We start from the raw sequence: 27,736 nt of genomic DNA, 5'->3' as shown, positions 1-27,736 counted from the left end.
TGCAAATTGTGAGTTACTTTTAAACACATCACTAAAAAATTACATTTTATTTAGGCCTTTTCAACAGAGTCCAAATTTCCTTTTTTCAGATTTACATTTCCCTTTTTTTATCGAGCAGTAGATAGCTACTTGCATTAGCCAATGCAACAGTTAGCTTGTTGTAGCAGCCCTGAAGGACTGTTCATCTCCATGAAAGACAGAATAAGACGTCAGATAGCGTGAGTCAGATACAGCTTCTCTCTCTCTGTCTCTTTGGTCGCTAATTACATCTCTGACGGTTAAATGTCTGTGTGGCTGTTGTGTGAATTTATCTCCTTAACAAGAATGCAGCAGAGATCATATAATGTGCTGTAGGTAGTTTGCTTGTTGTAGTTACAGTGAGCTGTCTGGACTCACATGGAAAGAGCCCGATTCATTTGGAATTGATCCAGTTTTTAATTGACTGGCTGTGCAGTCAGCTGTCGTGTGATTTGTGAATGAGTGTGCAGGAGGTCTGGCTGCTTGCTTGTGACAATTTCTTCATTCTTGTTTGTTTTTAAGCTGAGCCGTAATTGAGTAATAAGCTCCTCCGATATCATCGGATGGTGGACAATGATATAGTATGATGCGGTTTGTTGCAAGATTCCATGTTACATTCTGTTTGAATATGGGTTGTTATAATTCAACAGGTTATGCTATAAATTATGTTGGTGTTTTAAAATCTTGTTCCATGTGCCCCTTTTTAACTTTGAGCACCTGCCCCTCGAAAGGTGTCTGCACAGCCCTGCATTTGAACATAAGAACATAACATAACTTGAACATAAGAAAGTACAGATAAGTGGCCAACTAGTGTAAAATAACATGATGCTGTGGGTTGGTTTTCCTCCTGTTCTCCCCAATTTTTTGAGTCACCAGCCAGCCACTGATATATATACTCATTTCTTAGGAAAAATTCATTTTAATTTCATTCCGATTTAATATAGGTTTTAATAGGAATTGGCTTACTGTAATTAATGCCAGTCAGAGGTGTAGCGACAAAGTTTCATGTTTTACTCACACAGTCACAAACGCACTGTGTCTACCCACTACTTCTGTTTAGCCACTGAACCTGGCAAAAACAGCTGTGTATGTTTTTGTGTGTGTGTGTGTGTGTGTGTATGTGTGTGTGTGTGTGGCAGTGGTTGTGGTTTTAGCTGTGTGTCTGTGGCAGTGGATGTGGGTGGGGGTGTGCTCAGGGTGGCAGTTAGTTTCTGGTAAATAGTGGCCTTTGAGCTCTGTGAGCTGCTCAGGACCTGGTTGGATAACCTGCCAGAGAGGAAACAACACATCTTTTCATCACAAACTACTGAATGGAGACAGTTTATGTCTTGTGTGTGACGTGTGATTTATACTTATAGTTTTAAATTTTACTTATCTGATGTTTCTTTTTTACTATATTGTCTCATGGAAACAAGTTCTTACTCTTGGCTTGAAAAGTGCCACAGTATATGGAGTATGTAAAGATATTATGGCTCCCTGCTGATGTGCCTTGCAGCTGTACTGTTGGCGCGCACCATGTAGCAAGTGATGTTGCAGTAAATCCCAAAGTAAACAATGATGGCCACTCAGTGATCATCATACAGCACAAAGCCCCCAACAGAAACATAAATCAGTTACAGCTCCAGAAAAGTATTAATTTATGACTTTTCCCTTTTAAAGACCCTGTTCTCTCAGTCTTTCATCTGTTTTTACTGCTTGCTATGATGCATACTTTGTGTTAAGATTTACGAGGGGAAGACAAAATAACATGGATACTTAATGAAAAATGATTCAAACTTGACATAATTGCATCCATATTGCAAACACTGTTACCAAAACAGCTATATATTGTATACCAATTAACAGTAGTTGACACTATTTGTCCCCAGGGCTTGAACAAGCTTTTTGTGGAGCCCAAAGCATAATTTGGCCCTAAATACAAGACTTTTAATTTAGGAAACCACTTTAATGTTTCATTTTTGCACAATATAGTTGGTTATCAGATGTAAACCTGACTTTGAATCATGCATGGGAGGCAGTGCATGGAGGCTAACACAGGGGTACAATGTTCATACTGTCAACTGGATAATAATTTAGACAGCAGAGGGATGTTTGAGAGTATAGTGCATTACAGTAGTCCAGGCAAGAAAAGATAAAAGCATGCACTATTTACTACTTTATATATATTGTTACGTTTCTGCAGGACATGACCAAGAGGAAGCCAAACAGAGGGCCAAGAATGGATCCTTGAGGAACACCACAAATAAATTAAAAGTGGACCAGAACTCTATAAGACACCAGAATTTTTTCTTAGCATTTTGCAAATGCCACTTGGAGTTCTGTAAGAAAGAAATATGGGTGGGCAACAGTGGAAGAAATGTTTGCAGATAATATAGAGTAACATTTTTGGATGTTAGCCACTATTTCTGAAACACTGAAATAAAGTTAGAAGGTCATCAATAATCCACTATAATTACCGTCACAAAGAAGAAAATAGATACACTTATTATAAATCTCTCTTTGTGGATGTGGTTTGGCTGTGTTTGAAATTGTTCTCTTGATGTTAGTATTTTTGACAGATGCACCTGCAGTTTCCATACAAATGATGTGGCATCTTAACTGTGGAGTCATGTTAGGTGTCTCATGTTGCTCTCATGTGAGCTCAAAGCTGAAGTGTATACCTTATTTTTTCATTATTTTGTCTACCCCTAAATGTGTCAAGGTGTGTTTTGATGGGTTCAGTCTGCACTACATTCCTGGTTCACAGTATTTGGTTTGTGCAGTTACTGGTAGATGCTTTCATCCATACCAACTCTTAACTGTGGCAACCTCATAACATACTCCTGCAGAAGAATCACGGCTGCTGTTGGGCTTCTCTGTGACCGTACCAGAAGGTGGAAGAGTTTACTGGACAGAAAGCACAAGAGAGAAGCAAGATTGTTACTGTTGGCTCATATATCCCATTCACTGTTAACACTTAGTTAATCACAGACATCAGGAACTCTTGGCAGAATCTGCTAACTCTGTTGGCTGTAAGAAGTAGGCTTAACGCACACTTGCCCACAAGAAAACTGGAGCTTAGTGAGCTCGCTCTGCAGATAAGAACTGAGTACATATACACGTGCACACACACCCATACACGTGTAGAAAGATCTTACCTGCTGACCATTTTGTCTTGTGATTGCCATGTCCGTATCCCAGCATTCTTCAGTGGTGCCTCCCATACCTTGATCCTGTTTTACACAAAACATGAAATAAATATTAAAAACCACCAAGGTCCTTCACTAGTCTGTTTCTCAGTGGTCAATAAACACCTAAATTCCAATGTCCAATGTGATTATGTTACTCAGATGGTTAAAAAAGCCAATCCTATGTAAAGACATTTCATAAACAACCTTTTAGTTTGGAGCACACATATATGTACTGTACAAATACAGAAATAGCTTTGGAAATGCTCATGTCATGCAAGTTAATTTAGCTTATTGAGGAACATCAAGGTTGAAATAATTCAATGTCAGTCTCTTAATGTTTAAAATAAGACAAATAAACACATAGCAAGAAGAGGATGTAAATTTAGTTTAGTTTTATGTTACCATACCGCAATTACATGTACTGTTCATCATTTGTATGACCTGACTCAGAGGACACTTTTACCGTAGTGGCTCAAATATACTTTACTTTGAAAATTACATTGAAAAATTGGGGGTTGTCTTGTATTCAAGGACAAATGTGTGACTGATAGACATGCCACACAAATGAGTGATTTACATTCATTTACTTACTTTCTCCTTTGATTAATAGTATCTTGGGGACCCTTTCCTAACAGCATGATTGTGAAAGTGTGTTATATCTTCAAAAAGTCTTTTTTGGGCCAATATGGTATATTAAAAACAAATGAGAACCAAAAATGAATCTGTGTGGATGACCAGAAATCTTTCTCTCCTATTTGCAATAGATTTTTAAAGCTTCTTTGCATGCAGCCTTGTGCTCAGCCTCAGCATGCAGCTGTTTTCAAAACGCTCTGATACACAGTGGATACAACCCACTGTACACTCCCTGCTCAGGACCAAGCAGCAGACAATGAGAGTGCTAAAAGAAGAGTGAATATTGGATGTACAGTACATTCTTTTGGCCAACAGAAGCATGACTTCTTGTTTCTTTGTGTCTGCTGGATATGTAAATGGCAACTGTTTGCTAACATGTTTGCTGTAAAAACCTCATAATATCCATGTTTTGTTTACAGCTTATTCAGCTCGCCTAAGTTGGAAAAAGCAAACAACTAATGTTGCTTTAAAAATGAAAATTATCATAATACTGGAAAATATGTGTCTTGATCTTAAACATATATACAAACTTATGTTTGGACTCTTGAGTGAAGTGGGTGCTCATGTAAGAAGAAATTCTCCTCTGTCCTCTCAGTGGACCTCCATACAGCCTTCTCTGGACTGATACAATGGAAGCTCCCTGAGGCACAGACCTCCCTGTCTGGCAGCTGATATCCTTGATCCTCACTCCAAGGACTGTACACACATCTGCCCCACGTAGCCCTTTCTCCCCGCACACATCAAGTGGATCAAATGTGGTCTACATGTGTTTGGCCATGTTTCCTCCATCTAACCCCCATTCAAGCTGAGTCCCTTATAAATTAATAATTGCTTCACGACGCCTGGCCATTAGGATTTAGGGCTTTACATTTCAAGAGCTGTCGCACAGAGAGCCAGATGGCCAGCGTCACGCTCAGACATTTGTCAGACACTTAGCTGACCCTCCAAGCTACATCAGTCATGAATTAGTGATGAACTCATCATCTTGAGACTGGATCAGGTTATATTTTACACCTCAAAATTAAAAGATGCTTTGTTTTCAAATTACAGCGGGTCATTTTATTACTAATCAAAGTTTAAATTTTATTGAATTCTATGTCCATTTGACCAATCATCAACCATCCAATGTGTGCAGCAAACAGACGCAGACTCATTGCCTCATGAAATTCAGAATCTTGTGTAGAAGTCATGTTTTAAGTGTTTGTAGACTGAATTCAATCAAAATTCAGCAATGTCACTGCAGAATTCTTGCCTTAAATATTTTCAGAGAACAGATTTTAATGGACAGTTTTGGAGGAATAAATAAGATTCCTGAAAAAACAATGATGAAGTGGCCATTGCTAGTACTGGGAGGTTTCCCTGTGGGCCAGTGCACAAATTGGGCCTATGGCTCCATGAACAAAAACACCACAGAAAGAGAGAGAGAGAGAGATGTGTTGTGGTGATCAACACAGTTGAGTGAGCTCTCTGAGTTTTCTGAGAGAGTTTTCCTGCTCAGGTTTCATCAGAAATTCTAGTATAATAATTAACCAAAGTACTCAACAAAGTCTGTCTGTGTTATTAATTCAGACCATACAGAACTTCATTACAGAAGGATGCAATAAAGGAAGAAAAGCCATTAAAATGAATTACTGTATATTGGTATTTATTGATGTAGTTGAATGTAAAAAATACAAATACATGTACAATGCAGATATGATGCACTTGAGATGGGCTGTATGGGTATATGGGTATTGGTATTTCCAGGTTAGAGGGTTGTGGCATTTTCACTGATGTGGCCATTTTCTTTTATTTTGCTGCTATTTGAATAGGGATTACATCCATATGGACAATTCTGCGTCTCATAATTTACATACAACTGTAATTCTCAGTGCCAATACAAGAAGTAGTGTATGTTCCCATTTTGTAACCTTTCTGATGACCTATCCATAGCTATTTAGAATATAATTAAGTTTAAATTTTCACTGGCATGGACATTGATATACCATATATACTGCAGTCTGCAGGAATTCAATTCATATTAGAAAATTCTGCAGTAAACCATTAACACCCAATGTCAATGTTCAGTGTTTTTTGACTTCAACAAGTTAGGGTTTGCATTTCCTACCAACAGTCCATGAAAATTATCCCTTACTTAAGTGGCTTTAGTTGCCTAAACTTACGCATACCTTAACCACTGCAGCTGGCATGCATGGATATCGTGGGAATAATCAATCAAAGGGCATTGGCAGTTGACGTCAGTGAAGGTAATTTGAGGTTTTGCAGAATCAGTAGTATCAATGTTCTGTTGAGCAAGAGGGTTTGGATTTTGCTGTTAATCAAATTCTGAGTAAGGCAGGGACTTGCCGAGATCATTTAGACGACAAGTGCTCAAACTGTTACATGTCTCATTCACAGAGAATAAAGTTAAGGAGGACACTTCTCAGAGTGACGGGGTAGTTGGGTAAGTAATGGCCCAGGGTAATAATCAGCAATGGACCAAATTCCCAACAAATAAGAACAGTCTTTCAGACATGAAAGATAAACCGTCAAAGAGCTGTCAAAGGAAGGGTGTAAAGGCAATTATTAGTATTCATTCCTTGTATGATATCGTAAGAAACAAACTGGTGAAAGGTTGGTATAGGGATAGTCATCAAAGGACATTCCAAAAGCTGAGATATTGCAACTCTAAAACTGAAAACATCTGTAAACTGACCTCAGCTTGGCCTTTCTGCTATTAATACACAGTTAATCCCGAGCTTCTTATGCACCTTCAACAAAGATAGCAGATAGCTTGCTCTGTTCACGTTGAGAAACACCTAAAATTTGTAAATCTCAAATTCCATTTAATCCCAGATGGAACCTGGTCTTTAATGGGTTTTGACAGGTCCTGTGACAGCTATCAGTTGACATTTATTAACAACACGCAGTTATCATGCTGTACCAAGATACCATTAGTAATGTAAATGGCAGTCGAGGATGACTGAGAAAAACTGGCTTTAAGAGCTCTGTTTGAGCCGCACAAACTCTCTTCATCATCCACTGCACCTCTATTAAGACCCCTCAACTGCTCTAAATACCTTTAAAATATTTGCTCACAGAAATCTTGACATCTGTCAAGGCCTTCGTGTTGGAGCCAAACACACAGACGCAGTTGTGTTCAAAGCTCTGGTTTCATGCCTTGCCTTCATTCGCTTGAGTTCGCTCTGGCCGGAGAGTTTGGCAAGGCAGGGAATAAATTAGATAAGTTCTGGGAAGTGGCTCAGGAGTAAACACGTCTCGGCTCAGCTAATGGCATAATTCACACCCAGATCTGTGCTTGAATGAGAGGGAGCTGTGTTCAGGATGAGCACTGGTTACTGGCACCTTACACACATGCATAGACACACACACACACACACAGGAAGAGATAACTATCAGATTGAGTGCTATATATCTGTTTGATGAAAGCTGTGAAAGGTCTTTGTGTGTGTGCATGTGTGTTAGCTGTATGTTGTGAAATCAGACATCTGGTCTCATGGTCTCTATGCTGTCCATCCACACAGCACAACAGGCCACTATTTACTGCCCCTCTAATGGCCATAAAACACGCATGCCTGAGTGTGTCTGTGTATGTGTGTGTGTAATCATCTCCTCCATCCCTGCCTTCTCTGTCTCTTTCTTTTCCCCAGAGGCAAAGTTCAAAAGGTTTTTATCAGTGGGGAAAATGGATGAACTCCTGTTTGCCTCTTTCTCTCTTTTTTAATCACTTCTCTCCTTTTGTCTCCTCCCTCTCGTTTGCTCTTTTAACATCAGTCCCCAGAGGATTCCCTGACAGAGATATCCCCAAGTGCTTTTCAAGTCCTGTTAAGGCAACATTGGAGGTTTCAGAGGCAGACCAGTGACAATAAATCAATGTGAAATACACTAGAACTTATAGTAAGTGACCTTTCAACTCATTCAGAAGTGTATTATCTTACATTTGAATGGCTGAATATCACACACACACATCTGCTGTCTAGTTAAACCCAAGGTCTACTTTGTACAATTTACACTCCGATCATTGTGTGAAATATACAATGATCAGAGTGTATGTTCACTGTACTTCCAAAACTGAGTGGACCTACACTCACCCACTCAAACCAAGTTGATTAAAAAGACTATATGCCGTCATGATATAAGAAATATTACTGAAATTACTGAGCTTAGCATAAAGACTGGAAGCAGGGGAAAACAGCTAGCATGGCTCTGTCCAAATTTCAAATACACACCTACTAACACCTCTAAAGCTCACTTATGAACATGCTTACAAGTCTCATTTGTTTAATAAATACTCAAACAGAAATGTGAAATTGAAACTTTGGTTTACAGACACAATGGTAGCAGACCTGGCAACCTCACTGACAAAAAGACAATGCTGCAGTTTTAGCCAAGAAGGTGCAACAGCTAACTCATCAAACCACATATTGTCTTTTATACATTTCTATTTGTGTATTTAGCAGACAAGACAGATACAATATGTTAATTAGTGAGTTTAAGAGTTGTTTTCTTTTTTACTTTGTACAGAGCCAGGCTAGCTGTTTCCTCCTGCTTCCAGTCTTTATGCTAAGCTAAGCTAAACACGTCTCATCTGCAACTTCATACTTAACACACAGCCATGTGAGTTATATCAATCTTCTATCACTTTTAACAACACCAAAAAAAAGAATAGATGTATTTCCAAAAATGTTAACCGTGCACAAGTTCCTTCAAAAAGTTTAAAAATGTTAGGACCTTTTCTGAAATGATCTGCTGACTAAAGGTGAGACTGCAGTTGTGTGTTTCTATTTATTTATTGAATCATTTGTTTGTTTAGTGATTTAAAGGACTGTTTCAGGACTCTCGTTTTGTTCTTTGGATAAATTAGAGCTTTTACTTTGCATATGGACTGGATTATGTTAATTGGACCTATTCAGTTTTTGCTTTTGGGTAATTTAGCTCACTGTCTGAAAGTATCACATAAATACTCTTTGACGCTACATGATGTTGCATGTTTTCTTATGGCTGTTCCACTGAAAATTGAAACATTTAGATGTATTTTGCATAATTTTTGACCCATTTTCCAAAATTCATTCTGATATAATTGGTATCTTTTGGATCTTTACTAGAATTAAAACTAACTTTAGTGGGTTTGAATAATCTTTGGTCACACATGATTAATAATATTTCACCATTTTGACATTCAAATTAGGGGCATTCCTGCCTGGGTTTCCTGTCAGTGCTCAGGCTTCCTCCCACAGACCAAAAACACGCAGTTTAGGTTAACTGAATCTAAATTGCCCGTAGGTGTGAATGTGAGTGTGAATGGTTGTTTCTCTCTATGTGTCAGTCCTGTGATTGGTTGGTGACCTGTCCATGGTGTACCCTTTCTCTTGTCCAATATCAACTGGGATTGGCTCCAGCACCCGTGTGACCCTCTAAATGATAAGCTGTACAGCTAATGGATGGACATGTTTACAGATGAAAGAACTAAATTAATTTAATTTTTGTGATTTTCAGGGAGTCCTCTGTGGTAATTGAGGTGTCTGAGTTTCCATGTATGTGAGATGACTATGATCCTATTTTGATCAACAAAACGGCTCTAAAACTAAGTCACTGATCTTGTGCCCGTGTTGTGAGCCTACACAGGTGACTCCAACATCAACACAGCAGAAGTTCATCTATATCAGAGCACACAAACATCCGTTAAGCTGCTTTCTTCTGCCTTTCTTTGTTTTTTTGTTTTTATGAGCAGATCTTTTGTTACTTAACCCCGTTGACCAACTCTCACCACTGTGTTTTCTTTGTATCTCCCGGCAGGAAGCAAAGCAAATGCCTCAAACCCCGCCCCTGCTTGTGTTCCCACAATGCCTTGTTTTCAGTTCAAACAGATGCCTGTCCAGGTATCGTTATCTTGAACCTAAACCCACGTCCTCCCTGCTGCAGACTTTGATGTCAACATCAGAGGTGTAAAACAATGACACCGTGGTTATCCTCTGTTTTTGAACCCCAGAGGTGGATGTCACCTCTGCTGTGTTTATTTGACAGAGGGCCTGTACGTTGATGTAGTGCGTTCTTTAAAACAGCTCTGCTCTGGAGGGTGGTTATGTTGTTGTAGGGGTGAACAATATTGTGCTTCATATAAAACTGACAACAGACTGAAGACAGTTTGGAAATAATGTTTTCTCAACCTCAGGCCTGGGACTGCATGTGATAATTATGAGGTCATCTAAAACTAATAATCAAATTTAATTAGATAGTTAGATGGGCTACAACCCAATCCAAACTCTTAGTGTGTAACGCTCATCGCAAAAAATTCCACAAATACCCACATACAGATGCCACCACTGCAGCTTATTTTGCCTAAGTGGTAAAACTATGTCTATTTTAATTATAAAACAAATACATTAAATACAGCCATTCAAAAGTTAGTGAGGTAACATCCAAAATTGTTAAACACGAATATAGTTTCCAGGTGGTTTTGTTTTTTATTTTTTCAATTTATGATGCACAACCTTATTTATGTATTTAACAGTTTATCTCTATTTAAACAAGAATTTCCTTGTTGTAGTGCATTTGTCCTCCTCATATGCTGTTATTCTCTTTAAGAAAGATTTTCCTTCCATTCCATCCTGTGTTCACACAAGAAATATCCTGTGACATTAACAGAAGATCCCTTCACTCATATCTTGAAGATTTGCTGTATTTATTCTTTCTATGAACACAACTTATGTTCTAGGTTTTTGAGTATAGTGATAGCTGAACTCAACTAAGAGTCAACTCAGTTACCCAAAATCTCGACATTTCCTCTCAGGCTTCAGGTGTTGTGATGTTACACATTAATCTTCCACTTACTTCAATTCAAATGCATGTAGAGATTGGAAAAAGTACACTCATGATTCAGTCCAGATGAACCATTATCAATCAGCCCAGATTATACAGCGCCTGCCCGAGCGGATCTAAACATTTGACGCTCTAGAGGACCAACCATTTCACACAGCAACCAGGGCAACTGACATGCTCTTCCCACTTTTTCCTATTGAGAGAGTTCACAATATGTAACATTCATTGTTCCATGATTGTTTTGATTGACTGAACATGGTGAAGCTAACTGGCTGTCCTTCCTTAACTGACTTACACTGTACCATCCTTATAGTATCATCTCATCCCCAACTCCATGAACTGTCAACTTTTTTATGGTGTCAAATGCAAAAGCTTGGATTTTCAGATCATTTCTTTACACCTTCAGAGACACATCTCTGATCAAAATAATTTAAAATGAAATGATGCCAAAGAGAGACATATTACCCATCAGTATCAGAGAATAAACTTTAAAATAGTAAGGATTTGTCAACTTCTGTTACAGTTTCATCAGTGCATCTTTTGTGTCATAGACCCACAATTATGTTCAAAATTAATATACAAACCATTCCTAAAACAAATTAAGGCATATATTACTTACAATACAACATAATTAACTATCCATTGAAATTAATAAATGAAAAAAATATTTCTAGACATGACTGTGCAACATATTTCTGTATATATATCACATTTTATGTTTTATGGGTTTTATAAAAGGGGCCTCACAGTAAAATTCCCTAAAAAAACCAACAAATGTTTCTTAGAAAACTAAATCCTGTGTTGCAGGATTTAAAGTTTAAAAGGTAAACATTTACAAAGCTTGTAACTGAGAAACAGCACTGAAGTTAATGCCAAGGCTAAATTGGCAATGAAATGCGGTGCCAGCGGTGTAATGGAGAATGCTATCCCGTGCAACCAAGTGAACTCTAAAACAGATGTTTTTTTATGCACCTCTGGTATCAGAGAAACTAACTTTTGTTTGTCTAATTTATATGCTTTGCTCTTTTATATGCTTTGCTTTGGTTTTATATCGCTCTTCGTGCACAGATTGGATTACTCACACTCACTACTGGGCAAGTGAAAAGAAAAATTCCTAGCTGTTGCCCCTGAGCGCTGGCCTACAGCGGCTCCCCCCTCTACACTACCTCAGAACAGCCTGGAAGTACTCACCTAGACTCTTCATGTCTCTACATGCACAATGCACAAACTAACTTCTTTCTGTCATTCTGCACTTGCACAATTTGAGCGTACTAACATTAGCAAAAAAAAAGCATATAAGTAAAAGTTTGCAATAACAAGTATTACAATTAGAACTGAAGGCTGAACGTGATTCACAGATTCCAGTTCACAATATCAGGGTAAACCTTTAATCCATTTATGAATATAAAAAAGGATGATTTCACATACTGTATAACAAATTGCTGTGGTTAGACTTGCTAAACTGCGTTAATCTAATCTGACTATTTTAAATCATGTTTGAAATTTGTTTAAACAGTTAATTACCTCTAAAGGTTTCATAAATCTCAATCAGGGCGTAGGCTTGTACCTGTTAGACAATTGCAGGTGGTTTATCTAAGTTTCTCTAACTCCTGAATTAGAAGCCAACTTCAGCCTCAGAATTAGATCCAGATCTCTGCTTATGGACTGGCAAGAGCCAGTTAGCAACCTATCAAGCTAAGAAAATGATGTAGACTGTGGCAGATACCTAGGCTGTAAAGAACAAGAAACCAATTCAATTTCAGTTTTAGACGTTGCTGCTGACGATTGCTTACAAAGTCAATGCAAAAGACATATCTGGGCACAGGCAGGTGAAAATTAAACTGCGGTACAAATTGAGTTCAAAATTTTACAACTCGAGTAAAAGAAATCGCGCTTATCCTGGAGCTTTAATGAAACTAAAGTGTTCATACACAACAGGAAAAAGGAGAGAGCCTAGAGGGAAATGACAGAACTGGAGTTCCTGATGACATCAGTCAAATAAATTCTGAGCTGACACAGTTGATGAGCACATTGCTAGCTAGAGCTTACAGCTACAGCTAACATCTGTACACTAAAACATTTTGTTCAGAGGTCAAATTTGTGCAAATAATTCAAGACAAAAATTCTTCACCTTCAAGCCACGTTCAGACTGACAATTTAACTGAAAAAACAGCTTCTTCATGCAGTTCAATTTAGCCACTGGACTGCTGCAGCCAAGGTGTTGCTGCAGAGAGAAAAAATTCCAGCCTACGTCATCTGCTCAGGTACTGTGTTGGCCCTTTAAAAACGTGCAGGCGCACATTTCTGGTACAATACCTTGTCTCGTGTACTCTGTAGCTTTGTGCCAATTACTTTTTTTAACTTGCAAGAGCTGAGACAAATGAACAAATTGTTGCTGCTGCTGTACACTTCCCAGAAATGTCCTAGCCTCTGATGACCCTCCAAACTGGACACCCTGGTTGAAATTTCATCTTTATACAGTATTGCACTTTTGATAGATTTAAAGAAGTTTTTTATGCATGTTTGATACAATTGTAACAGTAACTTCTGACAACATTAGAAGCAGAAACGATGATTATTGTGATGACACTGTCCTCCCAAAAAAAACAGAATCAGGCGTTTCAAACAACGTTCATGCAACCATGACTCATATCCCTTAACAAATTAGGCATTTTAACCCAAACCACAATGTCTTTCTAACATTACTCACGTACAGTACTTCAAAGAACAAACCATGATCTTTCCCTAACTCTGTAACCAAGTGGATTTGTGCCTAAACCTAAACAAACCCTCACCACCGCTTTGTCAAATCCTAAAATGGATTCATTTTTTCAAAGATTTTTGAAAGGCACTGACAAATGATGTTGTTCTTCTGATAAGAAGACATATTTTCTCTTCTAATTTGTAGGACTTGTTTATTGTGATAGATTAACTAACTCAAGAAAGGTAAAATGAATGAAAACCAATGACTGCTTGGAAGGACAGACTAACAGCATTGACAAAGCATGCTGCTTTGACAAATGGTTCACACTTACAATATGTTAACATATATGTGATTTGTAGTAAAGTGACAAAAAACTGTTGCATTTTTTAATGAGAGAAGTTAATAAGGGTTAATGGCTTCTCTCTAGATTCCCCTCATTAGTGCGCTTATGAAAAGAAAAGTCTCCTAACATTTTGTTCATTCATTACATTCCTTGTCCCACCCAGTGTGACGGCCCAGGGCAGGGATGCTGCATGAAACCTGAGGCTGAGCAGACAAGCCGCTGGGTCCTGGACTTGCTAATGCGCAGAAATCCCAGGGTTTACTCAGCTGGGCCAGCTGAAAGATGACCTGCACTAACACTGGGATCCATTACTCCTGCCTTCATCCCCATCGCCAATCCAACCTAATAAGATACAGACTGTTGCCAGTCAGCTGGTCATGCTGCAGGGTGCCAGCTTCTCATTGAGGTTAAAAGGCTGAGTATTAATTAAAAGCTGCGTGTTTTGATTCCTGGCACCAACAAGAGGATGGATTCCAGCTGTTAGTTGGCCACTGGAGGAAGGCAGGTATTATATCTATGGTACTAAACACTGCCAAACAGCAAGGCACTGAACCCTAAACTGTGCGGTTTCATTTCAAATTAGTTTCATCTCTATATTCCTCCAGGTTACATTTCCCAATGTTCTGTAATGCATGCTAATGAGATTTTTAAACATTTGCTTGTTTTTTTTTCATCTGGAAAATGCAAACATGAGCATTATAAACTTAGTTTGACATGAACTGCTGACCTGGAGAGGAAAGATAAATAAGAGGACATGAATCTGATGTAGATATTTGAGTGGCAGCATATTTTAAGGGATTATTTACTGGAGGAGATTTCCATTTCTTCTTTTGGGTGTCAGGTGATTGACAGGAGGCTGAGCATCATGTAATGCAACACTGACATGACAATGCTCAACTTGGCACAGTGAAATATGGATAAAATAGAAACTATGACACAGAGAAGTGAAGATTCCATGTTTACAGTGACAGATTGTATCATGATTGTTTTTCGTGTTGTGCAAGAATGAATGTCAGCAGCTAGCTTCTTCTGGAGGAAGAAAAAGTCCTGCATGCACTTCAGTACTCTGACACAGTAAGTCGAGGAGAAAGGAACATTTTATACAACCGACATGTTCATAACAAAAACACAGTAAACAAAAATACTTTGTCAGCTGATTCATATCTGGCAGTAGTCAGTCAGCAGTGATAAATCAGCTGCCTCTTCCCATATTTTTTGCGCCTCTGAACAACAATGTTCAGCTGTGTTGCTTTTCTTCCATTTTACCTTCGCAAAACCTCACTGCAGTCCTACAGTAAGTAAGAAATGCAATTTGACCAAACACCTAAAAAAGCAGTCGCAAATCCTTAGTAAATAATCCCTAAAGCCTCCACAGCTACACTAGGATCTCTCTGAGGCTGTGCACAGGCACAGCTGTGCTTTAAGCTAAATGCTAACATCAGCATGCTAACATACTCAGAATGATAATACTGATATTTCGCAGGTATGATGTTTACCATGTTCACCATCTTAGTTTAGTGTAATAGCATGCTAATACTTACTTATTAGCACTAATAACTGACTAACTATGTCATTAGTTTTGCAGGTACCTGATGAAGGTGTTATATGAAAGGTTAAGAGATTACCAAAGTTATAACAATTTATCTTGAGGGTAACATGAATGTCTGTAACAAATTTTATGATGATCTATCCAAAATTATTGAGAAATTTTTGCAAAAAAACACAGATGTCAACCTCATGGGGGCGTTAGAGGAAAACTAAGAGGACCAAAGTCATCAGGATTCATCCTCTGGGCACCATGAATGAATATGTGCACATAATTTGCTAGTAATCCATCCAAGAGTTCTTGAGATATTTCAGATGACCAACTGACCGACAGACTGACATTGCTAGTGCTCTGAAGCTAGCACGGCTTAAAACGCTGCAAATAAATAAAACATAAGCAAACAGACACACGTTTCCCAGTTTAACAATACCTATGTACTCTGCAAATGCAAAAGGCACAAGCATATAGGCCTAAAGAAACACTTCAAGTTGTGCACAACAACAGAAATGACTAAAATATGACAAATAGCCTATATCAACCACATCGATGATGTTCAAAAATGAGCCAACAATGTTTATTTTAGTTTCAACATTTCAATTGCATGATTCCAATATTATTGAAGATTTTGTATATAGGCTTACACCTAATTTGCTTAGGCAATGCAGCGTTGGACATCACTGCTGAATGATTTTATATCATAACTGTGAAAAAAAAGACTCTTGTGGGGACAAAGGACAAATGTAATGAATGTGATAAGAGTTTTAATAAGCAGTAATTCATTCAGTCTTTGCAGGTCCCCTACACTAGCTTGGCACTAATTTAAGAGCATGACTTATTAATTTGTACATTATAGTCTTTAAACACAACACTGACACATGCTGGGCTAGGTTTAAGGATCACGTCATCATCTAACAGCCCCCATAACTCACTGATGGTCGAACATGTAACTGGTCAGGTTGGACTGATTCACACTGAATGTTTTCAAACCACAATGTGAAAAACAAGCCCACAAGTTTGATTTTTTAGGCTAAAAACATGATGACCTGAGAACAGTGCTCATAAAACTCAACCCACACTGGAATTGCACTTTAATTTTCCCACTCAACTTAGTTCCACAATTTTCTCAGAATTCCCACAATTGTATGATCTGTGTATGGTTTAAAGGACGAGTCCACCTGCATTCCTTTCTGGGTTTCTCAAATGGAAACGTCCACTCAGCCATTAGCAAAAAGCCAGGGTTAGAGCCAGAGCACTGATGAAACCTCAAAAACTCAAAAAGTAATGTACCCACCCTTTAAACAGGAAAAGCAGAGATGTTTTCCAGTATTGCTGGGCCTTCTTGTGGTTGGCACCCTGATGAACTGGAATCTCTGAAGTCAGACTGTAAGCGGATATACCTGCACGTGAGTGTGTGTGTGTGCCTCCATGTACTGTATATGTGAGAGAGACAGTAGTAATGTAAGTATGAGTCACATTTGACCATGTTTTTTGTGTTTCTTTGTCATTTAAGGTATGTTAATCAAAGACAACCTATTGACAGCCAGGAGGGAAATCCTGTGTCCTGTCATACTCATGATGAGACAGACTGACAGATGGACAAAGAACAAGAAAGAAAAAAACATACTGTATGTTTCCATGGTTTTGTGGGCAGATGAGTAAATTTCCTGTAAAGACCATATTCTCCATCAAAGCACACTGTGTTCATTTGTCTCTAATAGGCCTTCAATATCAATCAAAACCCTGATAACCTACAACAGGATTAAGTTCTTAAAACAACACGCTGTCAGTGTCTTAACCCAACATAGTTGAGCAACAGGCCTCAGAACAGCAGGAGGGAAGGAGGGAGGAGGAGGAAACTTCAAAAGCTCTGCATGTTTACTGAGAGTCCCTGTTTCCCCTCCAGTGTCGAGTACCCCATACTCACACATACACAAGGGGAGGGGTGGAGGGGTGCAAGGGTCTATCTATCAAGTTAGGTGTGACAACTTCCTGTGGCTCCTCCTCACACATTCTTCTTCCCATCTTCTATTTCATTTAATTTTCCATTTACTGTCAAATAAAACTGTGAAAATATGAGAACATTTTCATTTAGTTTTGTCAACTAAAGTTCATGTTTCTGTTTCAAATTCAACTTTCTCCTTCTGACACACATACACACACACACACACACACCCGCAATCAGTCTAATTTTCCTCTATCAACACCGTCTCACTTTTCACCTTTCCCTTCACACCCCGGTCTTTCAGAGCCTCTCTCCAAGTGTCAAAGAACACTCAAGGTTTGCGTTTGATGGAATGCAACAACCAGGGAGAAAGAAAAATATTTCAACACAGGTTGGATATTCAGCGGAAGAAATTGAACAACCGAGTGCAAACAAGCACTAATACCAAAGGGGATGAGGATGAGTTTAAATCAACACTGTAACCTTATTAGGTTACCTTGATCCGAGGGCTGCTTCACACACTGGAGATGACAGAGTGCAGATAATAGACTCAAAGGGGTGGGGAAACATTGGCACGTGATATTAGGTGGCACAGACTTCAAGGTTATTGTCACTATTGTCACAGGGTTTTTAAACCAAAAGATTCAGAGAAAACCAGAGAAAGTGTGATGTCCTATTTAGAAAGTGCATTAATTCACTGTTTTAAAAGGACTTTGTGTAATGCATAGCTAATAAATCAGGGATCAATGTCATCAGTTTCCAGAATTACAAACATGAATGTCTTCTTCATTTACCTGTTGTCATATCACCAAAATGCACCATGATGCATAAAATGACATTTTGGGAAATGTGCTTATTCACTTTCCTGCCAAGAGTTAACCACTTCTCACAAGGGGCATAGAATCCCCAGTGAAACCACAATGTATCATTTTTATACTTTGTTTTCTGTATAGATTAAACAAACAAGATAAACTAAGTTGTTCAGTGAGCTTTAGAGGTGCTGGTAAACTGAATTTGTAAGACAGGCCGAGGCAGAAATATGGCTAACATTTTTGTCCCCTCAGACTCTGTGATTGTTCAGTACATGGAGTTTCAAATCCTGCCAGGCCCCACCCCTCTCCATGCAGGAGCCCAGATCAACCAGCAGGAGTCACCAGGACACAATCCCTCACTGGATTCCCACTGGCTAACATTCACATGTGGAAAGAGATCACATAATACAGGTGTTGTCATTGACATACCTGCACAAGTAAAAGTGATTGTGAGTGTGATTTGAATAAAGGTCTCAAAACAGCAGGAATTAATGATAGCCTCAGGGCTAATGTCACTCCTGTCGAGTCAGTTTCACTAAATGTGTTACTCAATAGAATATCTTTCTTATTCTGTCTCTCTGAAACAGTGAAACATGTTCCTGTGGTTTACAGTCCATATTCAAAGATATATCTACTACAGTAGTTACTAGTAGATCTTGAAACCTTTGTGATGTTAAAGTTAAACAATGTTTCAATTGCTAGCACACAAAAAAAGCTACAATGTAAAGTTACCAGCGTGGCAATTTATATTATCATAATTAGTTTTACAACTCTTAAAGACATTTGCCCAATTGTTTAGCTTTAATTTCTGGTGTTTAAACAAGATTAAGAGTCTAGAGTCACGCTAGTATCTCTGTGACTGTTCTTAGGCACTGTATGCTTTCAGCTAAATGTTAATAAGTGACAATGCTAACTTGCTGATGTTTATCAGCTTTCATGTTTACATGTTTTAATGCTCAACATTTTAGTTTAGTGTGTTAGCATGCTAACATTTTCTAATTAACATTGAAAAGTACAGCTGTGGCTGATGTGTATAAACAAAAGTATCCCAAATTAAATTTCTAACCTAGATGAAAAGTCATGGGGTCATCAAAGTTATTACAATTCATCTAGAGGGGGACGTGAATATTCGTAATATTACCACATTTCATGGCAGTCCATCCAATAGTTGTTGAGATGCCAACCATGAATGTCAAAATGTCAAAATCTCACCCCAATCTATCTCATTGATGTTAGGATATTTTAGTGGATAAATGAAAGCATTGACCTGCTGGTGGTGCTGAAAAGTCAGAGGATCACCAAAGTCATTTGGATTCATCACACTCACAATCACAACGAATGTCAATACAATATTTTATGGCAATCCATCCAGTTGTTGAGATGTTTCAGTCTGGACCCAAGTGATGGACTGACACTGTCATCCACAGAGTCATCAGTCCTAAAAAATACACCCCTCATTGCTGCTATTGATACAGACACATCTGAGCTAGCCACAACTATTTAACTTGCCCATGGACTCAACTTATTCTGTCGAACTTGTGTTGTACAACTCATTATGGTCTAGGGCTTACGGGCAGTGGTGTTCAATAAAGGCTGCTGAAACAGACTTATTAAATAAATAACATTTTTCCCTGTCTAAACAAAATTAACAACCACAAACGGTTGATTAGTAGAATACCATAAAAACCCATGGCAGAAATGTAACACGTTCATCCTTGTGCATGTACATAACAAACAAAATGGAGACCTGTTCCTTGAAACATTGCTCAGTGGCGCTGCTAGTGGTCAAAATCTCAACAGGGTGATGTTTACATCGTACAATGTAATCATATTAGTTCGGCACAAATACTGTAGCCAAGTGAAGAGTCTTTTTCCAAAGGAAATGATTCAATATTTCCCAACATGGTTGTAAATTCAGACAGGACAACTTTTACCTGAAATTTTACCTGAAACTGTTCCACAGTTTATGGAACATAAAACAGACTATATGTTTTCCTGCTGTGGTAGCATGCATTGTGTTAATATACTGACATGACAGATGTGGACAGGAAGAAAATTCCAGACATGCTCTGGCAATAATTCTGTCAGTTTTTGTAAAGATGAACAAGTAGGCAACATGTAGTCCAATAGTCCATTTGACTTTATTCCCTGTTTAGCAGCATGACAGGAATTCCTTTCATGGGACACTAGATCTGATTAAAATATTACAGGGGCCAATAAATAAGCTCATCCTCCCACCACACACACATACACACATACTGTACACACACATGCCACTGCCATCAGAGACATTCAGCTCAGCTCAGCACATCCCAGCAGAATAGCAGCAGCATACAGGGACAGGGATGAGCTGAAAACAGAACATACTTTACAACACTGGGTATGTTTCATTGTCCTTCCAATGGTCCCAACATCAGCGTCGATTTTTTTTGCTGCTGTGCACCAACAGTCTACATATGAGTATAAAAAAAGATTCAGCTGTCTTGGTTGCTCATGTCTTCAAATCGTATTTTCAGATGTGTTGAAAGTTACATCCCTTTTTCCTAAATAAAAGTTTACAAGTGTCCATTGATGCAGGGAGCCATGAGATTGTAACAACAAAGCTTTACATCATCTGACAGAAGTCCCCCCATGGTAAATGGACCACAGAAACGCTTTATTAACAAAACAGTTCAGTTTTTCCGTGCTCCTGCAGGACTGAACAGTATGTCAGAGAAGACGGCTGATAGGAGAAATGGTGATTTTAACTACCAACACCATATATGTCTCTATCATCCTCCCTTCTTGTTGTGACTCCACAACCCCACAGTGTCAGTACTCCCTCGCCTCTTTCAGTTCTGTCTGAAATACTTGCTCGGGGGGGTTATCAGCACAGTCTAGCCCATTATTAGGTGGCCTTACCAAATGAAACCGACTCCAGTCCCCCTTGCATAGGATCCAAGGCAGAACATCTACCTTATAATGTAGTTCTGGTGAGAACTCGGTACTGATCAGATTTGGCGCCCCTGCTCCTTTCCCTCGTGTTATCAGTCTCATCTGATCATCGTAACAGCAGTGCTGCGCCGCTAATGTTGTGCTGTCATATGACAGCATTGAGCGGATGCAGAATCTGGCTGAGGGTTTGTAGATGTCCAGGCGTTCTTTGGGTCCGCTTGCGTCCCTCCAGCGGTAGGTCTTGCGAAGTTTGGAGTCCTGGATGTTGACGGCACTGTAAACAGCCTCAGAAGGGTAGGAGCAGGGGCAGCTGGGGAGCTCTGTGAGCACTTGGTGCAGGTACTTCTGGAGGAAGTCATTCTTGCAGCTTAACCACTTCTCACAGCTGTCTACATCTGGGTTAAGGCGGGGGTGGGGGGGTATAGTGAGGGTGTGGAAAATTGAAAAGGGTTACATTTTTTCACAGAACATTTTGAAACTCTGCTCTGTAATGATTTCAGATTTCAGAACTGTGATGTTTCTTCTTCTGGTGTTTCAAAAATAAACCAACCAAACAGTCCCATATTTTACTAGCAAGATGATGATTAGTTTTGGAGGAAAAACTGAGTATACTGAAATAGTATAATTTTTTTAACATTTTAGCACATCAGACTGTATTATAATTTTAAACTTATCACCTTAAAAGCTCCAGGATCTCCAGAATTCAGAGCTGCCTAGCAGTCTGTTCTGTCAGTCTTTTAAGCTAACGTTAGCTTATGTAGCTACGGAATTATCAACATTATCATTAGTTTTCGTTTTTCTTTTATCAAATATTGTTAGACTTCACTTAGTTTTATTCTGTATTAAAACAATACACACATGGCACACTTGTACAAAATCAACAGTTTGTCATTAGTACCATAACTGACCAACTATGTAGCTGTTATTAATAAATATAAAGACATATATGAATATCATGATGCTAGGTACAAGGTATCTCGTTTGCAGATTAGAAACATGGGCCTGCAATTTATTTTATAGGAAAGAATCACAATTCCAACAGAAATATTGGTCAGAAAAATTTCAACTAGATGTTTTCCTAAGATCATTTAACTCAAAATGAAGTTGTATACTAATGAGACTGACAGATAAAATTCACTGAGGAGAAACCAAAAGTTAATAAAGGAAGCACATTTATTTTCATGAGTAGAAATATTTGTATATATTATCAGCATATCTTTGTCTTCACTGCATGCCAGATCTTGTGATAGCTACAAATGACTACACTGGGACCTGGCTTGTTACTACAGATCTGTGCTATTATGTATGTTTTGAGTTCCTTCAAACCTGGTCATTGTAGAGAGAGAGAAGATAAGCTGTGTAGGCTACAAAAGATTTGCTCTTGGCCTGCCTTGAACCTCTGGTCTGTCTCCTCGGTGAAATCAGCCCCTCAAAACAAAATTATCTTGTCCACAAAAGACAAGGAAGGGCCAACTTAGACATGTGTCCCTTCAGTCCATAACATTAATGGACATGACACTACATTGACTGACTGCTCAGGCTGAAAGATGCTGCCTAATACTTTGAAACAATCCCAGGCCTGTGAAAAAGTCTGCAGAGTTAAACATTTACAGCCCAAAATGTACAAGAGAAACCCATTAAAATATAACTTGTTTTGATTACCATAAAGAAGAGTGCCAGTTTTAAAAAGCTTTTTTTCTTTGAAACCCACAGTGCTGTTCTAAAGCATAAAAAGAGTGATTGAGAGACGGGCTTAGAAAGAAAAACTAGTTTAAAAAGGCTTTTGGCTGAGGTCAAATTAAAAACGATTCTCTATTTGCTTTCTATAGTGGATGTGGAGTTGAGAAGGAAAATGTCCGACACTATATCGTGTTCTCCTTTCCCTCTGTATCCTTTGTTATGTTTGCAGAGTGAAAAGAACTATCACGTTCTCTGGCCGGTGCTTAGTGGCAGGAGAGCAATAAAATGGAAACTAAAAAGCAATTCAAACATTTCTGGGAGGCAGGGTCAGTGTTTCATCGTGTCTTTCACAGCCTCAGCAGAGCAGCTCTCAGCATGCTGGAAAAGGAGAATTCTAAATATCAAAACCAGGCACTCACAGTGTGATTGATAGAGTTTGTAACCCTCCACTGAATGGAACAGAATATTTCATATACAGGCCAACACCCATCGAAAGAATGGGGAGCAACCTGTTGACTATTGATCTGTATACACACACAATCTGTACGTACTTGTTTCGAGGGAGTTGGTGCCGTTGGACATGTGGATGGGTGTCAGCTCTGTCACTGCCATCACACTGTCTATAAGACAGAGAGGAAGAAAGAAGAAGATTGTCTTAAGGTTGTTTAATTATAAATGATCAAAAGTCATATGCACACATGAACACAAAATGTAACAGTTACACTTATATGTTTCTCAAAAACACAGACATATGATTGTCAAGAAGAAATCTGATTTCTTTAATAAATTTCTTTAATAAAACCCTTTCAGACAAGACATATGTAAAAAATCTTATTTCATTTTTCTGTTAAAGTAATTAATGGCTTTTACTCATTCAGGCTTTGGTGCCTGTCACATAAATGTTTGTTATGGCTTTACTCAGACATTGGATATTTGGCACGCAGTGAGCAAGAAGGAGTGATATCACTGCTGGAGCAGCAGTGAGTGGTGTGAAGGAAGAGCAGTGTTCTTATTTTTCTCACAGGGTCCATCAGTGCTGGATTAAAAAATATATTTTGCTGTTGAAGCCTTAGGACCCCATTTCCACCTTTCATTAACCTGTGATCTATATCTGGATAAGGAAAAAATGTGTTAAAGGATGGGTTTACAGTTTTTCAAGTCTGTCTTAAAACAACAGTCAGGAGTCCAAATGAACATTGAAACATGTTTTTCTTGCTGTAATCATTCCTCCTGTTCATACTGACCATTAGAAGATGTCTTCATAATGCACTCACAATGTAAGTGATGGAGGCCAAAATCCACAGTCCTCCTTCTGTGCAAAAATGCATTTAAAAGTTTATCTGAAGCTAATATGAAGCTTCAGCAGTGTAAATGAGTCAAATCAAGTAGATATCTTTCAACGTTACAGTCTTTTTAGTGCCAAAGTCCCTTTTTTTGTTACTATACTTCCACCACAGCTCAACAGGGAAACACTGTCTGAGAAAACACAAAGAGGGAATTTGACGCTAAAAAGACTGTAAATGTGTCAGATATCCACTTGATATGACTAACACAGACTGCTGAAGACTCATATAAGCTTCGGATAAACTTTTGAATGCATTTTTGCACTAAATGACTGTGTGGGCCAATGTGATCTCATGGGATGGCAGATACATAGCATACCACTTTCAAGGACATTTAGCGTGTCATGTCTATGCATTTTAAGCTTTTCGCGTTTCATTTAACGCTGTTGGTTTAGGTTTAGGCACAAAAACCACTTGGTCAGGGTTAGGGAAAGATCATGGTTTGGGTTTAAATGATCAGTAAAATGCGGTAAAATGTCCCGACGTGACAGTAAAAATGTCCGGTTAATGGTCTCGAACACTGCACTCCTGCTGCTTTTGCAACTTTTTGCCAACTATCTGCCAAATAACTATCTAGCCATCCACCTGCCTCCTCATAATAAGCCAAAATCACCTTATAAAGAAAAGAAAGTCACATTATATTGACGTCATCTGAAATGTGTCACTTCCCCTGTCACTCAAACGTAACTATAGGTCGTTTTTCGTGACTGAATTTATGGGTTGCACCTTTGTCCTACATAAGTCAATCAGCCCTGGCTAGCTAATTTAAATATTGAGATACAATCACAGTGTGGGGAGAATCTTGGTAAGAAGAGCGCTTATTAATACCAGATGTAAATGCAAAAGCACATGGATCAAATGTCATTATCCAGATAATGTATCCAGAAACAGATCACATGTTAAAATCAACCAACGCTCACTCCCTTTTCTCCCCTCTAATAGATTGTCCTTATCAACTATTAGATCGATTTACTAGATCTGCTGCCTATGTTACAATAGAATACATAGAAATATTTTTTTCATTCAGACATAAATGCATCTTATGTTAGTGTTCTTTACAGCTGGTGCAAAAGGGGGAGCAGAGAGAGAGTGGTGAGTTAAAAAAGCTATGATAGAAAGGGAGCAAGGAAGAGATTTTTTTTTGTTCTTTCACAGGCTTCATTGTCGATGGATTTTATAAACTTATTTTACTGTTGAAACCTTAATTAATGACCATCATGATGCTGGGGAATGCTCAGACTTGTGCCATGCTGAAAACGAAAGCAGAAATGGAAACGGAAACGTTAACAGGTCCACCTTTGGACCTGTGAGATTGCCTGCATGACTTTTACGTGTTCAGGGTGCTTATTCAGACATGTTGAATTGCCATCAGATTAACAAAGATTAAAGGGGTGCATGTCTGGGAGGGGCTTAAAATGTTAGTGGGGACAATATCTAACAACACTGGATCTTTCCTTCCATTCTAGCTCTTTTCAACATGTAAAAACTATGTGTCTTCATCGATAGCAACCACCATAGCAACGACAGAAAGCCTGAAGAAATCTTCGTAATAACTGACAAACTAAATGTCATATACATTCACTGAATGAAGATTATGAAAATAAAATGCATATTTCTAACTAGAAATGTTATCAAAACACTGAAACTAATGCCGAAACTAAAATATTGCATTTTCCACTGAGAATAAAAGGAATGTAAGCCTTTTTTTTTTTTTGAGCGGACAGAAACTTGACAGTCATGTGACATGGACGCAGGCCAATAGAAATGAATAGACAAAAAAAAACACCCCTCCAAACAATTTTGGAGCTGTTATTGTGAAACTAATGTGTTTTGCACAGTCTGGGTTGCCCTGGTCTTGTCATATATTCTACTGGGGCGATTTTTAGGTGTTTGGTGACAGATGAGGCAAGTAAAGTTTTCATGCTATTAAAATACTTTCATTAAAAAGTGGTTACTATTTGTTACACAAGTCAGGTTTTACAGTCTTGCCACATCACAGAGTTTATGCAGCTTACCGGCACAGCTCTCCAGGTCACACGTGCGTGACTCAGTCGCTGTGCATGCGTAGCCGCAGGAACGGGTGCGCTTCTGGGTGCCGTGTCCACAGGTGACGCTGCAAGGAGCCCAGTCGCTCCACTCCTCCTCGTACTCTGAAAAACACAGGCCCAAAAGATGGATGAAGGGGAGACAGCGCAGAGGGGAGAAAAGCAAAACTATGGAGTAATATATTAAGAGTGGGCTTTGAAGTTAGCCTTGTGAATTCCTCGCCCAGCTGGTGTATGTGTGTTATGCAATTAAGGAGCGGCTGAAAAGAGCCGGGTAACGACAGCGTGGGACCTCTGAGACATGCTCCTCTGTATTTAAACAACGCTTGCAGGAGGGGAGAGAGAGGGGGAGAACTTCAAAAGACCGAGGAGGAAGAGAAGGAGGGGGGGGAAGGAGCCAGCAGGAGTGAAAGTCTTCGTGCAGTGAGAGTGATGATGGCTGTATGCTAGCAAAACTCTTCACTCAGTTTTCAGAAGAGTCCGAACAGAGTTACGAGCCAAAATTATATCAACAACTGGAGCTTAAGGAGGAGCTAAACACATACTTCCTTTTTAGGGTGAAATCAAACTATAGGGAAAGAATTTCTGCAATCAGACATTCAAAATGTCATAGTTAGATCATGTGTTAATAGGGAAATGCAGAGTATGAATGCCTTATAAAAAGGCGTGACAGGTAAAATGAAGCCTTTTGAAAACAGTCTACTGTAAGCTACCTGTTCTGACCTGATCTCCAGGCTGCAGAAATGCATGCTGGTAAGTTTACCCTGCTTCAAAGATCTGGAACTGTTCCCCACAGACCTGTTTCCACACAGAAGTTAATGATGCACTGCGACTCAATATATATTGCATACTTTTCAGGAAAGTCATAATGGCGCTAATGATCAAGCGGGAAGTGCAGCCAGCTGGCGTTTGTATATGAGAGTGAAAAGAATCAGTCGGAGTGCGAGCACATGAGACTGTGTGTGTGTGTCATCAGACTGCAATATGCAAGTCAGACGGTTGTAAGCTCAGACACTTGGAGCGCTGGGGTGTGCACCAACACAAACAGTCTGCAGGACACTGAAATGCCTCACAGGCTGTCTGGCTGAAGAACAGTGACTTCACTCACTCCTCCGCATCCCCTGGCCGTGATACATCCATCTGTTATCCACATATTTTGGGGAAATATAAGAAGATCTCTTGCTTTGTTATCAGACTAAATATTAAAGGTTAATTATCACCTTATACGGTTGGTATGGCTAAAATGTTGGCAAACAGTTGCTTATTAACATCCAGCATTCATTTGGAGTTGTGTTTCTGGAAACTTGATGAATGCAAGCCCAATATTGACCTCCTTTTAGGAGATATCGCTTCAGAGCCAGCAATATCTGGCTCTTTAGTTGCTCCACCATGTTAACAAGCTAGTTGCTACCTTTGTCTGTCTGTTTGGTGCTAGACAGGTAGTGTACAGTGGGTTTATCAGAGCCTTTCAGCTGAAAACAGCTGCCAGCTGGGTCTGGAAACAAGGTTGATGAGAGCAGTGAGAGTGAGCCAAAACAGTAAAGTAACAATTAGTAAAACCAAAACAATGAGCTGAAGGATGCTAAAACGCTCCGTAGAGCTGAGTGCAGATCTGGTGAAAATTCTCTGTGGACACAAGCAGCTCCTTTCACATTACACATCGTCATTCTGTCCATTGTTGATATAAAAATATTCTCGTTTAATTTACGGTCATTGTGGGAAAATCTGCAGTAAGTGTTTCTTGACA

The 27,736-nt window shown here is 39.0% G+C and overlaps 1 protein-coding gene and 2 long non-coding RNA genes across 3 annotated transcripts in view; 2 read left to right on the top strand and 1 right to left on the bottom strand.

The window, feature by feature from the left end:
* Positions 1-9,368: 9,368 nt before the first annotated feature.
* On the top strand, positions 9,369-14,179 carry LOC121881378. The gene is made up of 3 exons (XR_006091770.1): positions 9,369-9,446; positions 9,618-9,700; positions 13,851-14,179. It is a non-coding gene; the product is annotated as an uncharacterized LOC121881378 (long non-coding RNA).
* Positions 14,180-16,292: 2,113 nt separating this feature from the next.
* Positions 16,293-18,461, top strand: LOC121881377. Its single transcript, XR_006091769.1, has 3 exons — positions 16,293-16,636; positions 16,744-16,858; positions 18,240-18,461. It is a non-coding gene; the product is annotated as an uncharacterized LOC121881377 (long non-coding RNA).
* A 1,643-nt stretch (positions 18,462-20,104) lies between these two features.
* Positions 20,105-27,736, bottom strand: part of ism2a (isthmin 2a) — a 73,954-nt gene continuing 66,322 nt past the window's right edge. The window contains exons 5-7 of the mRNA XM_042437034.1: positions 25,960-26,094; positions 23,153-23,221; positions 20,105-21,316 (exon numbers count right to left, since the gene is read on the bottom strand). Coding sequence (XP_042292968.1) covers positions 20,799-21,316; positions 23,153-23,221; positions 25,960-26,094 — 722 coding nt within the window. The 3' untranslated portion in view covers positions 20,105-20,798. The remainder of the gene's footprint in view (positions 21,317-23,152; positions 23,222-25,959; positions 26,095-27,736) is intronic.

Source organism: Thunnus maccoyii, chromosome 16, assembly GCF_910596095.1.
Source record: "Thunnus maccoyii chromosome 16, fThuMac1.1, whole genome shotgun sequence".
Lineage (NCBI taxonomy): Eukaryota > Metazoa > Chordata > Actinopteri > Scombriformes > Scombridae > Thunnus > Thunnus maccoyii.
This window is presented reverse-complemented; position numbering and strand designations above follow the sequence as displayed.